This window comes from Alosa alosa, chromosome 6 (genome assembly GCF_017589495.1).
Source record: "Alosa alosa isolate M-15738 ecotype Scorff River chromosome 6, AALO_Geno_1.1, whole genome shotgun sequence".
In the NCBI taxonomy this organism is placed as follows: domain Eukaryota; kingdom Metazoa; phylum Chordata; class Actinopteri; order Clupeiformes; family Clupeidae; genus Alosa; species Alosa alosa.
Window position 1 is genome coordinate 33,598,914 of NC_063194.1, and position 13,900 is coordinate 33,612,813.

The 13,900-nt window shown below is 43.7% G+C and overlaps 2 protein-coding genes across 3 annotated transcripts in view; one reads left to right on the forward strand and one right to left on the reverse strand.

Annotated features, from left to right (window-relative positions):
• Positions 1 to 1,670, forward strand: part of itgb4 (integrin, beta 4) — a 33,706-nt gene extending 32,036 nt beyond the window's left edge. The window contains exons 32-34 of the mRNA XM_048245468.1: positions 239 to 403; positions 731 to 862; positions 1,029 to 1,670. Coding sequence (XP_048101425.1) covers positions 239 to 403; positions 731 to 862; positions 1,029 to 1,177 — 446 coding nt within the window. The 3' untranslated portion in view covers positions 1,178 to 1,670. The remainder of the gene's footprint in view (positions 1 to 238; positions 404 to 730; positions 863 to 1,028) is intronic.
• A 948-nt stretch (positions 1,671 to 2,618) lies between these two features.
• Positions 2,619 to 13,900, reverse strand: part of zgc:194990 (uncharacterized protein LOC568410 homolog) — a 16,817-nt gene continuing 5,535 nt past the window's right edge. The window contains exons 5-10 of one of the 2 annotated variants that reach the window (XM_048245471.1): positions 12,811 to 12,957; positions 10,299 to 10,436; positions 6,216 to 6,267; positions 6,025 to 6,051; positions 4,070 to 4,096; positions 2,619 to 3,936 (exon numbers count right to left, since the gene is read on the reverse strand). In XM_048245471.1, coding sequence (XP_048101428.1) covers positions 3,374 to 3,936; positions 4,070 to 4,096; positions 6,025 to 6,051; positions 6,216 to 6,267; positions 10,299 to 10,436; positions 12,811 to 12,957 — 954 coding nt within the window. In that variant the 3' untranslated portion in view covers positions 2,619 to 3,373. Of the gene's footprint in view, positions 3,937 to 4,069; positions 4,097 to 6,024; positions 6,052 to 6,215; positions 6,268 to 10,298; positions 10,437 to 12,810; positions 12,961 to 13,900 lie in introns of both variants that reach the window. The other variant, XM_048245469.1, reaches the window with a different exon arrangement.

The window sequence follows — 13,900 nt, forward strand, 5'->3', positions numbered from 1 at the left end:
AGTTCCGGTGATATTATCTGGAAAAACAAAACAAACAAAAAAAGATTAATGAAAATTCCTTAAAATGAAGTATATATATATGTATAGCGTTTTGGAAGGAAACTCTTCATACGTTCATTGCATATTTCAGTTTATGATACACCCACTTTTGTCTTGTTTGGTATCTTCACCATTCTTTGGTTTGGTTTCTTGACCAATCTTTGGTTTAGTATCTTGACAGTTTCTCGTTTGGTTCCAGGTGACTTGCGCTCCTTCCAGGTAGGCGGTGACAATGCCGAGACGAGCCTGACAGTGTCTGACCTGCAGGAGAACGTGCCCTACAAGTTCAAAGTTCAAGCGCGGACCACCCAGGGCTTCGGGCCCGAGAGAGAAGGCATCATCACCATCGAGTCCCAGGATGGAGGTACACTCTCTCTCTTTCTCTTAAGAAATACATTGATGCTCCTCTAATACTAGCCTTCTAAAATCATATGGGTTATTTTGGGCCAGTTTAATGACACACATTATAGTTTACTGAATGCTGAAGACACTGAATGACTTAACTTTTTATAAGGTTTTAATTGGGTGTTAATGTTTCGGTAAGTCGATTCTGTTCACACATACCTAGCCCAATCCATGTTATTTCAGTATCCTTCTGTTACAGCATGTGTATTAGAAATGTATTGTAGTTATTCAACAGTCTGCATATTTGAAAGTATTTGTAATGTGTTTGTCCTCTCTCATTTTCCAGGCTCCATGTCTCAGTATAACAGTCAGTCCATGAGCAGTAGAGAGGTGTTCCAGATGCCAGGGGAATCCACCACTCACACCAACGTAACACACACCAATTTCAGTGGTCCCTACTTCTCTGGAGATATGCAAGGTGTGTGTGAGGATCGTAAGACAGGCCTAAAACTGGCCTAGACACAGGCCTTTAAATACGTGAAATAGAACACATAGAGCAAATGTCTGTCAAAACAGTAAAAACTATTTCCTTTTCTGTGTGTGTGTGTGTGTGTGTGTGTGTGTGTGTGTGTGTGTGTGTGTAGAGGTCACAGGGGGCATGATGATGACCAGTCAGCGTATGGAGAGCAGTGGAACCTTCACACGTCAGGTGATGCAGGAAGTGGTGCAAAGGGGCGTGGTCTCCAGCACAAGTGTGACCAAGCGCACGGAGAATAAATACTACGAGGCCTAAGGACACACACACACACACACACACACACACACACACACACACACAACACACACACACACACACAAACACATACTCAAAGCCAATGCAAAAGGGACAAACTAGTTTTAGAAACAGGTCAGCAATGTTACCTGTAATTTTCCTGGAAACAAACAGATGACCCTTTTGAGAGACCAAAGTCTGTTACAGCCTCAGTATGGCATGACAAACCGTCTTCCCTTGTTCCCGCGTCTTCAGGGTCACCATGGGAACACACAGGTCTATTCAGTTCCGTCTCGTTGTAGAACTTGAACTCATATCATCTCAAAGACCCTTCACAGAAACTGCAGTCCTACCCTCCACCTCCAAGGGCAGCACCACAGGGCCATTGCAAACTGCCTCAAGTGCCCTCTGAGGAAGGGTATTAACGGCTCACAAATGCCCTCTGTGCCCTGCCCCCAACCCCTTGGTCAGAAGCTTCATTCACTGTTCCATTTGAGACCTGCACCCCTTGTTCTGCCCCTACTGTAGTTTAGCATCTTCTTTGGGGCTTTGGATTAGTGTGACCTGTCTGCCAGGGCTGATTATGGGAGATTATCCCCAGTGAGAGATTCTACTGCCCCACAGCGAGCGGGAACTCTCTGCCCCTTAATACCCCTGGTCAGAAACTGCCTAGTGTGTGTGTGTGTGTGTGTGGGGGGGGGCTATCTACTCACCTGTCTGAGTTGCCCTGTTGGTATATCTGCAGGGGCTTAATCAAGACGATGCCCTTACATGTAGGCAGTAGGATTTGTGCCTTACGATCTGATCTGAGGTGATTTGTACTGAGAAGACTCTGTCATTTTTACACAAGTTGTTTCCTCTTAAATTGTTTGTTGAACAGCTCTAGGTTTGAAGCATCTTTCTGAACATCAAACTCAAGTTAATTTTAAAACATCTTTTGCGTCCTCCTATGCTTCAGGTATTCAGCTTTCAGTGTTTCGTTGCTTCAGCAAGGGTTAATGTATTTAGACGAAAGATTGTTTTGATTTTTTTTATTATTATCATATTCCAGATATGTTGTTTTATATTCGTTCAGTTTTACATTGATATCATTTTAGGTGTGGATGTTCAGTTGAAACAATATCTTGACGATCTATTGATGTAGTCGGACAGGTTGTCAACATATTTTCTTCCACCATACCAAAATCATTACCATGTTTGTTTGAAAGGTTTTGGCTCTACTGGGTCATTGTGCAGATACACTGAACTCTTACCACTGCCTGTAATGGTTTTCTAATACGCATGTCAACAACATTGCACCTAATGAAATTATAATTATAAAACATCTTCTGTGTGACTGTCTGTTTTGTATTGAACTGACTTTGTATTGCTCTGATGTTGTAAATCTTGAATATATCTCACATGGCAAGAACAGCTGCATTAGTTACGTGAGGCCAGAGAGAAGTTGTTGATGAAAAAGACGTACAGGGTAAATCTTTATTTCAATACTGGTAGAAAGAGCAGTGTAACAGAAACATTTCACAAGTGAACATCAAAATCAAAAAGCACACACGCAAAAAAGAAAGCATTAGCGAGATGCAAAGGGTGAGAGGAGCCACATGGCCAAAGCACTCTTAGTCTTTTTTGTTTTGGTTCATTTCAAAAATGGTTTGTTGTTTAAAATAGTTTTTGCTCAGCATGTCAGCCATCCCAGAGTATGGAGCTCTACGTGGTCTACTGTTGCAGTTTTCAATGGGAAGTGCAACATCCAGGCTCAAATATCCTGTGAATTAAGGGACATAGAGGGTGTCTAACATGAGAGTGAGGCATCAAGGACTGTTCGAAAGTGACAAACTCTCACACTAAGATTTGCGAATGAGCGTAATAGGGTTTTCAGACACAACACATTTCAACATTGTTGCACTCTTAAACCAATTTCCAATTACTTGTGTTGGGCAACAACAGTTGAGCAAACACTATTTTGTGCAGAACAAACCCCTCGGCCAACTTAGCACAAATTGCTTTGTACCTGAGAAGGCCTTAAGCTCTGAATGGATGAGTGGAAACAGCGGGCCAACAGCCGATTTCAGACTGGATCCGCTTCAGATTTGGTTCTGATCCGTTCCAGTCTGCTGCCATTGGTGTTTGCGTCTACACCTGAACACTGACACCTCTGTACTGCATTGATCAGCTGGGGATGATGGGATGGCAATGGTGGTGGTGGTGGTGGGGGGGCAATTAGCTCCAGAGACACGGGCCAGGGCAGAAGCAGGGTTCTCTTGCCCCTGCCTCCCGGATCACCATGTCCCTCACCACTTCGACCGTGCCAAAGACTGGGTAGAGTTTCTGGCTGAAGGTGTCAGTGTAGGTGTAGAGGTGAGCCCGGCGCTCCACGTCGTAGAAGGACAGCTGGCCGCCCTCGTAGTCCAGGTAGACGCCCACCTTGCGTGGCAGCGGGAGGTCCGCGGGCAGCGGCGTGCAGGGCACGGTGAGCGCCTTCAGCTCCTGCCCGCGTTCCAGGCGCAGCGTCAGGTAGCCGCTCTCCGTGTTGAGCGAGCGGTAACCGTGACGCAGCGCCGAGGCCCGCGCCACGCCCAGGCGCCAGTCACGCTCGCCCACCTCCACCTCCCAGTAGTGCCGCCCCTCGCTGAAGCCCTCCGCCGCCAGAGCGCACCACCAGCCGTTGAAGCGCCGCCGGCAGTCCGCCACGTCGCACTTCTCGTAGCCGCACCGCATTCGCTTGTTGTCGCCGGAGATCACAAGGTCAGGATTCGCTGTCTCGGAGTCAAGGGTCACTTCCTCTGTAGATAAGGATCATCATCATTATATTATATATTATATTATATTGTATTATATTATATTATATATGCTGTGTGATAAAAATATCACACTTCTGTAAATATTAATATACAGTGAAAGTATTGGAAGATATACCTGCTGCATCACCTATCCAGTTCCATACTGAAAGCCAAGAGACAGCCAGAGAGTTAAATATTGAGTAATATAAAGATAACTACATCAATGAGAATGTGCTAATGTGAATTTCGAAGCTAGAAAGTCTCAGTCAGCTGTATTAGTTTTTTCTCAGTCATATTTCTCAGATATGAAATTCTCAAGACTAAAAGTTCAAACTCCACACCATCTAGTCACTTGTGCACATCATAAAAGCAGTTTCTCATTACGTCAGACAAACAGCAAATGCTTTGCTACATCCATGCAATTGCTTGTGCAATTTCACATCAGCAATTGCGGTCAAATGCATTATATACTGTAGGTTCTCTGTTGAATATTCCTTCCCCCAAACCCTGCTTGAGTCATTACATACAAATAAATGTTGAACCAGATGTCATTTCTATTACATTTTCCTGTAAAAAATAACTGCTGTACAGTAAAACAGTTGGGTCTTTCTTTTCTGTGTGACAATGAATTACACAATCTGTCAACAAACTGCGCTACAAACTGTATTCGGTTATTAAGTGATGATGCAATAATTGACTAATAAATATTTTTCCGGGTACAACAGCTTTCAAAGCCGCTCGGTTTTCTCCATAGACAGTAAAATAAACTTTTTTTTCCGCTATTCAGTGTTGCCTTTAAGAAAATTGTCATCCTACTACTCACTTGTTGCCTCAACCTAATAAAATCCTATTTTTTGAAGCCTGCACGTAACCCTTGATTGTATCATCTGGCTGCACAGCTATAGTAATTGCTCTGTTAAAGTTAAGCGGTTTTGTTTTTGTTTTACTCTCAATAAAACAGAGGTGATGGTGACCAGGTTTAGAAGTTGCAAAAACTGGCTGGCTGCGCTAGTAAATGTTTTTTGACCAAAAAGCTGATGGCCCCGTGACATCGGACTTAACAACCGAATATCACATTGCAATTTTCTGCTTTTTTTGCACCTCTGGTAGAGGTTAGACACAAACTGCATTTCGTTGTCTTTGTACTTGTTCTCTGCACAATGACAATAAAGTTGAATCTAATCAAATCGAATCTAATCTAAACAGTACCGTAAAAAGACAATAAATATGGAACCTGTCATATCTACAATCTCCCACATACAGTAATGTGTAACTTTTTACTGTTGAAATGTCAAACAGAACAAACTGCAGCCTTGTGTATTGTCATAAGAAAGTGTTTACAGATTAAACACTTATATTGACAACATGGCAAAGCAATTTGACTATCTTGTTCATAACGATGACACAGGAGCTTTTCACTCCGATGGCACTAACATGTAGCCTGGTCCTACCAGACTCTCATACATTTCATAATGTAGGCTACAGAGAGTCTGGCCACTTTCCATTGCCAAGCGTTAACTTCCTTGAAGGTGAGTATTCTGTTGAAGTTTAAAACTATTGGATCTGCCCAGAGCCACTCTGGATCTGCCATAACCAATCGCTAACGTTTGGTCGTGACGTATGTCTGGCTCAAACTAGCGGACAACCTCAACGTCATCGTTCTCAGCCACCCCCTCTATTCGCTGATTGGACAGATTTTTGCAGGAGAAAACCCGCGAATATACCGCAGACCCAGACGACGTACTGAAGGGAAATGAAAATTGAGCGGAAGTACGTAGGTGGGCGGAGCCAGGCTAACTAACATGTTGATTGGCATAAATATTTGCTTTTGTGTCATGAACACAGTATTTCGAGCAAGTTAGATGCATTTGTAATTCACTGTGTGGTGCAGTTCACACAAATGGTTTCGAGAAATGCACCAACTAGTGTGCGAGTTAATGATGATTATGCACCAACTAGTGTGCGAGTTAATGTTGATTATGCACTAAAGCAGCTAAGAAAAACTGTAATTCAATGGTTCTCAGACAATAACTGCAGCTCCCAGCTACCATTTGTTACTTTAAAGTGTGTGTGTGTAGGCCAACAACTTACATGCATGTGGGATGTACCGAGTTGCATCTGAAAATAAGACACACAGGTATTTCATAAGTAAAAACACAGTGCAAGTTCACACTGGAAATGTTGGCATTTGTTAGGCCATTTTTACAGGAAAGGGATTGTATAGAGAGGATGGCTGTAAACATCACATCTACACTTGACATAATGGATGAAAACCAACTAACCAATCTTCTGATTCTTCTGTTTGTGAGCCAACCACAGCCTGGGGATGGTCTCCTGAGGTACACAGACAGACAGGCAGACAGACAGACAGACAGAAAGAATGTAGAATGTCAGGAGTATTCTTCTATCAGATTACAGGAGACAACCTCAACAGCTCATGACCTCTTATAAGTGGGCACATTACAAAATTACAAGCAATGTATGTTCAGTGATGGAACCATTGGAGAAAGAACAAAGGGGCCCTAAAACTGAACTACCTGGCCGGACAAATCCATTCTGTCTGGTATAGATCTCCTAAAACTGAACTACCTGGCCGGACAAATCCATTCTGTCTGGTATAGATCTCCTAAAACTGAACTACTGGCGGACAAATCCATTCTGTCTGGTATAGATCTCCTAAAAACTGAACTACCTCCAAATCCATTCTGTCTGGTATAGATCTCCTAAAACTGAACTACCTGGCCGGACATATCCATTCTGTCTGGTATAGATCTCCTAAAACTGAACTACCTGGCCGGACATATCCATTCTGTCTGGTATAGATCTCCTAAAACTGAACTACCTGGCCGGACAAATCCATTCTGTCTGGTATAGATCTCCTAAAACTGAACTACCTGGCCGGACATATCCATTCTGTCTGGTATAGATCTCCTAAAACTGAACTACCTGGCCGGACATATCCATTCTGGCCGGACATATCCATTCTGGTCTGGTATAGATCTCCTAAAACTGAACTACCTGGACATATCCATTCGGACAAATCCATTCTGTCTGGTATAGATCTCCTAAAACTGAACTACCTGGCCGGACATATCCATTCTGTCTGGTATAGATCTCCTAAAACTGAACTACCTGGCCGGACATATCCATTCTGTCTGGTATAGATCTCCTAAAACTGAACTACCTGGCCGGACATATCCATTCTGTCTGGTATAGATCTCCTAAAACTGAACTACCTGGCCGGACATATCCATTCTGTCTGGTATAGATCTCCTAAAACTGAACTACCTGGCGGACACATATCCATTCTGTCTGGTATAGATCTCCTAAAACTGAACTACCTGGCCGGACATATCCATTCTGTCTGGTATAGATCTCCTAAAACTGAACTACCTGGCCGGACATATCCATTCTGTCTGGTATAGATCTCCTAAAACTGAACTACCTGGCCGGACATATCCATTCTGTCTGGTATAGATCTCCTAAAACTGAACTACCTGGCCGGACAAATCCATTCTGTCTGGTATAGATCTCCTAAAACTGAACTACCTGGCCGGACAAATCCATTCTGTCTGGTATAGATCTCCTAAAACTGAACTACCTGGCCGGACAAATCCATTCTGTCTGGTATAGATCTCCTAAAACTGAACTACCTGGCCGGACAAATCCATTCTGTCTGGTATAGATAAAAGAACTACCTCGGACAAAATTCTGTCTAGATCTCCTAAATCTGAACTACCTGGCCGGACAAATCCATTCTGTCTGGTATAGATCTCCTAAAACTGAACTACCTGGCCGGACAAATCCATTCTGTCTGGTATAGATCTCCTAAAACTGAACTACCTGGCCGGACAAATCCATTCTGTCTGGTATAGATCTCCTAAAACTGAACTACCTGGCGGACAAATCCATTCTGTCTGGTATAGATCTCCTAAAACTGAACTACCTGGCCGGACATATCCATTCTGTCTGGTATAGATCTCCTAAAACTGAACTACCTGGCCGGACAAATCCATTCTGTCTGGTATAGATCTCCTAAAACTGAACTTCCTGTCGGGACAAATCCATTCTGTCTGGTATAGATCTCCTAAAACTGAACTACCTGGCCGGACATATCCATTCTGTCTGGTATAGATCTCCTAAAACTGAACTACCTGGCCGGACATATCCATTCTGTCTGGTATAGATCTCCTAAAACGGAACTACGGACAATCCATTCTGTCTGGTATAGATCTCCTAAAACTGAACTACCTGGCGGACAAATCCATTCTGTCTGGTATAGATCTCCTAAAACTGAACTACCTGGCGGACAAATCCATTCTGTCTGGTATAGATCCTAAAACTGAACTACCTGGCGGACAAATCCATTCTGTCTGGTATAGATCTCCTAAAACTGAACTACCTGGCCGGACATATCCATTCTGTCTGGTATAGATCTCCTAAAACTGAACTACCTGGCCGGACATATCCATTCTGTCTGGTATAGATCTCCTAAAACTGAACTACCTGGCCGGACATATCCATTCTGTCTGGTATAGATCTCCTAAAACTGAACTACCTGGCCGGACATATCCATTCTGTCTGGTATAGATCTCCTAAAACTGAACTACCTGGCGGACAAATCCATTCTGTCTGGTATAGATCTCCTAAAACTGAACTACCTGGGACATATCCATTCTGTCTGGGACAAATCCATTCTGTCTGGTATAACTAAAACTGAACTGGCCGGACAAATCCATTCTGTCTGGTATAGATCTCCTAAAACTGAACTACCTGGCCGGACAAATCCATTCTGTCTGGTATAGATCTCCTAAAACTGAACTACCTGGCGGACAAATCCATTCTGGTATAGATCTCCTAAAACTGAACTACCTGGCCGGACATATCCATTCTGTCTGGTATAGATCTCCTAAAACTGAACTACCTGGCCGGACATATCCATTCTGTCTGGTATAGATCTCCTAAAACTGAACTACCTGGCCGGACATATCCATTCTGTCTGGTATAGATCTCCTAAAACTGAACTACCTGGCCGGACATATCCATTCTGTCTGGTATAGATCTCCTAAAACTGAACTACCTGGCCGGACATATCCATTCTGTCTGGTATAGATCTCCTAAAACTGAACTACCTGGCGGACAAATCCATTCTGTCTGGTATAGATCTCCTAAAACTGAACTACCTGGCGGACAAATCCATTCTGTCTGGTATAGATCTCCTAAAACTGAACTACCTGGCGGACAAATCCATTCTGTCTGGTATAGATCTCCTAAAACTGAACTACCTGGCGGACAAATCCATTCTGTCTGGTATAGATCTCCTAAAACTGAACTACCTGGCCGGACAAATCCATTCTGTCTGGTATAGATCTCCTAAAACTGAACTACCTGGCCGGACATATCCATTCTGTCTGGTATAGATCTGCAACCATTTCTTTCAGACAGTGGCCATTGCTGTTCAAGTGTTGCTTTCTAGATAATGATCTTAACTTCAACATCATCACCATTAAGCCTTAAAGTGATTGATTATGTTTTCAGTCGACTAAACGTCAAACACAAAAGAACTTTTCATCTCTGACTTTTCATTTCAAGGGGCTTAGCTCCTATTCTGCCCATAAAACTTCTGCTCTGAAACAACACAAGAAATCAGTGTTTAGTGACAACACTGCAAAAAATTATATCTTACCAAGTGTTATGATTTTATATTAAGATAAAAAAATCTAGTTAATATTGTTTTTAATATAAAGATACTTACTTTGAGCTTTCTTGTAAGATTAATTGACTTAAAAAAAAGTAAATTTACCTTAAATTGTCTTAAATCTTCAATCTTATCTTAAATTAAGATACAATTAACAACTCCACTGGCAGATAAATTTACTTGTTATTATGTCTTAATTTTGTTCATTTAAGAAGATTTTGACTTATTTTGAGTCAAAGATTATAACACTTGGTAACACTTGTAGTGAAGTCAAGGATGTTTAGTGGATGTTAGGAGGTTTGTCTGAGCAATTCTGGTTAAAGTATTTTATGGCTGACGTACAACAGAGTACACACAGAACATTTTAATGCACTTTTCACACACACACACACACACACACACACACACAAACACAAACACACCAAATATCAATCAACGTTTCAAATATCAGTATATTATAGACACACACAGCACACACAGCCTTTATAAATCTAAAAGTGTGTGTTGAAACTAGGCCTAATCTGGAGTGTGTGTTGAGACTAGGCCTAATCTGGAGTGTGTGTTGAAACTAGGCCTAATCTGGAGTGTGTGTTGAGACTAGGCCTAATCTGGAGTGTGTGTTGAGACTAGGCCTAATCTGGAGTGTGTGTTGGCCATGGCTCCAGACCTTCTCTGCGCTCTCAGCCATCACGGCCCAGATGACCAGCTCCATGGCGGAGCGGAGGTGGGTCAGGCGACCTCTGCGCCACTGGAACTCAAGGTCATCCAGCACCATCAGCACCGGCTCCCCTGGCCACACACCATGCTGGGGGCAGAGAGAGGAGGGAGAGGGAAGGAGAGTGGGGGGTAATGACGGAGAAAGTGAGTTGATAATCGTCCCTCTGCATGCTGCAGCTCCCTCTCCATGCTGCAGCTCCCTCTCCATGCTGTTTTAATCATCTCTCTAATCACTCCATGCTGCAGCTCCCTCTCCATGCTGTTTTAATCATCTCTCTAATCACTGCCTTGGGTCCACCATACTGACAGCTGACAGAAATGGCAGAGAGAGGGTGTGTGTGTGTGTGTGAGAGAGAGAGAGAGAGAGAGAGAGAGAGAGAGAGTGTGTGTGTGTGTGTGTGTGTGTGTGTGTGTGTGTGTGTGTGTAATGTAATGTGCTCATACTACATCTTTGCACAATGTTTCATGACAACTGGGCCACAGTTCTTGTTCAATCTTGTGGCAGTATTTTTGTGTGTTGCATACAGAAAGACAAGCAGACAAACTACACCAAAGCCGACCTTGGCAGAGGTCAATATATCTCCAAATTAGGCTACAACAATTCAAGGTGTTGCTGTCTACAATCCAGTCTGTTAGCTTTTAGCTTGTTCAATTACTACCTTCAGATGAAACTCGTCCTTTAAACTCCATTGACAGTGAGGTGAGTAGCAGAAATATCACTAGCCAACACCTGCATAAGGTCTAGACTGGCCAACACCTGCATAAGGTCTAGACTGGCCAACACCTGCATAAGGTCTACCCCCATTAGACTTCAGCATATTATGCTATTACAATAAGCAGGTAAATATAATAAGCTAATTAATCACACCCCGCTGAAGAGGGCGCCATGCCAGGAGTAATGCCACACGTGCTGAGAGACTGAGAGAGCATTACAGCAGCAGAGGCCTATTGGCGTTGGCATCAGTGGGAAAAATGGGTCACAGAGACTTTAATAACAAGAGCATGCGAGGAGGACATAGGGATTACTGCCACATTAATAACATAATCACAGCAAGACGGAGAGAGAGAGAGAGAGAGAGAGAGAGAGAAAGAGAAAAGGAAAAGAGGGAGGGATGGAGGGAGGAAGGGAGGGAGGGGACTGGTGAATGGTGAGAGAGAGAGGGAGTAGTAGAGGCGGAGCAAGGGACCTCTCTGTGTCTGAAGTTATTCCAAACTCTCAAAGCCAGTATACATAATTATCTATTTTCAAATCTTGAAATGCGGTACAGGGCCTGGGAACTCTAATCCCTCCTGCATCCCTCTCTCTGTTCACAGTACAGTAATTGGAGTGAGACAGGGTGCAAGTGCCCTCTCTTGCTGCAGCTAAACGGCCAAACAGAATCGCTCAGAGAGGGGCTGACTTAAAGAGCATGCAGAAATCACTCAGAGAGGGGCTGACTCAGAGGGGCTGACTCAGAGGGGCTGACTTAAAGAGCGTGCAGAAATCACTCAGAGGGGCTGACTTAAAGAGCGTGCAGAAATCACTCAGAGAGGGGCTGACTCAGAGGGGCTGACTTAAAGAGCGTGCAGAAATCACTCAGAGAGGGGCTGACTCAGAGGGGCTGACTTAAAGAGCGTGCAGAAATCACTCAGAGAGGGGCTGACTCAGAGGGGCTGACTCAGAGAGGGGCTGACTTAAAGAGCGAGCAGAAAACGGTGAGGGTTGAGTTGGTCCTTGTTTCTACAGAAATCAAACTGCATCAGATCGTTTCACAATCTTCACAAGCTGCTGAGTAAACCCTCCTCAACCCTGCTTCTAGCAGACCCTGCTTAAACAGAGGAACTGCTGGTCATTACAGTCCAACCAACTCCTCATCGTTCCATGAACACTCATTGGACAGTCCTCATCGTTCCATGAATACTCATTGGACAGTCCAACCAACTCCTCATCATTCCATGAATACTCATTGGACAGTTGTTGGAAATGAGTGTTTCACAACAAACTCCTAACACTGTACATCTGATGCTAATGTATAGCTGTTTGCACTGTACATCTGGTGCTGATGTATTAGTTGTGTGCTTATGTTGCAGTTCCAATGCTGCTGTTGACTGTTACTGTTGCTACAGCTGAACGAATGACTGACTGACTGACTGCATTAATGAATGAATGAATGAATGAATGAATGAATGAATGAATGAATGAATGAATGAATGCAGGGTATTCTGGGCTCCTGTGGTGGCTGACCTGGCGTTTGACCCTCTGCTCTCAGACCATGTCTATGTCAGATTAATCAAGGAATGACTGACTGCATGAATGATTAAATAATGAATAAATGAATGAATGAATGAATAAATGAATGAATGAATAAATTAATGCAGGGTATTCTGGGTCCCTGCGGTGGCTGACCTTGTGCTTGACCCTCTGCTCTGGACCATGTCCATGTCAGATGAATGAATGAATGGATGAATCCAGCGTGACTGACCTGGTGCTTGGCCCTCTGCTCTCGGACCCAGTCCATGAGGATGCTGCGGTGGGCCCCCATGTCATGCTCACTGCCCTGCTCCAGCATGCTGAGGAGATGACCCCTCCAGTCACGACGCTCAGGATGCGGGCTGATCAGCAGACTCCTCTGCTGCCAGCGCACACACACACACACACACACACACACACACACACACACACACACACACACACACACGTATGCACATACACATACACACATGCATGCAAATACAGATACACACAAACAGGAAAAATGTCAGTGCACATAGACTTAGGGCAAACACGCATACGCTAGTCACAGTAGACAGGCAGCGAAATACAGCCAGATCAATGCACACACACACACACACACACACACACACACAGCATTTTAATGCACTTTTCAACTTAGAGCAGGTACACACACACACACACACTCTTCAAATATTAGTATATAATATACCCCCCCTTCATACTGCGGCAGAACCCAAAAGAAGTTCTCTCTCGTGCTCCCTCCCTCTCCCCTCTCTCTCCCCCGTAAGTCCTAGTCCCTAAGTGCGAACCCTCACAAAACCCATGTGCTGCAGCGCTATGCCAAATTCTCTAAGAGTACAGTCTGTCACTGCCAAGGTCATTCACTAAGCCATATGGGATCCAATGCTGATGGCGAGGGAAGCACTGATGCATTGAATTCAAATGTCTGCCCTCACTGTGGAGTTAAGTACTACACTATACGTTCACACATCTACAAGATGACATGGAGATAGAATGACATATAGTCCCTGAATCTCTGAACCTCTTAGTAAAGACTGTACATGCCATTCGGAGAAGCATGACATTCACAATAAAAAGATGCTTCAAAACTAATAAACTACCTCTAATTAATACCCCAATTTAGATATTTATTTGGAAAGAGCTGATATATTGTCATTAATGTATTCACTTAGAGTCCACTCTAAATGCTCCGTCAGGGCCAGTGTGGGTGGAAACAGGTTTATATATTTATATTTATAATGAGGCCCAAGAGCTCAGTGGAGGCGCATGAATCAATAGAGCCAGAAGCAGAGGCTGCTGTGTGATTGGACCGCATG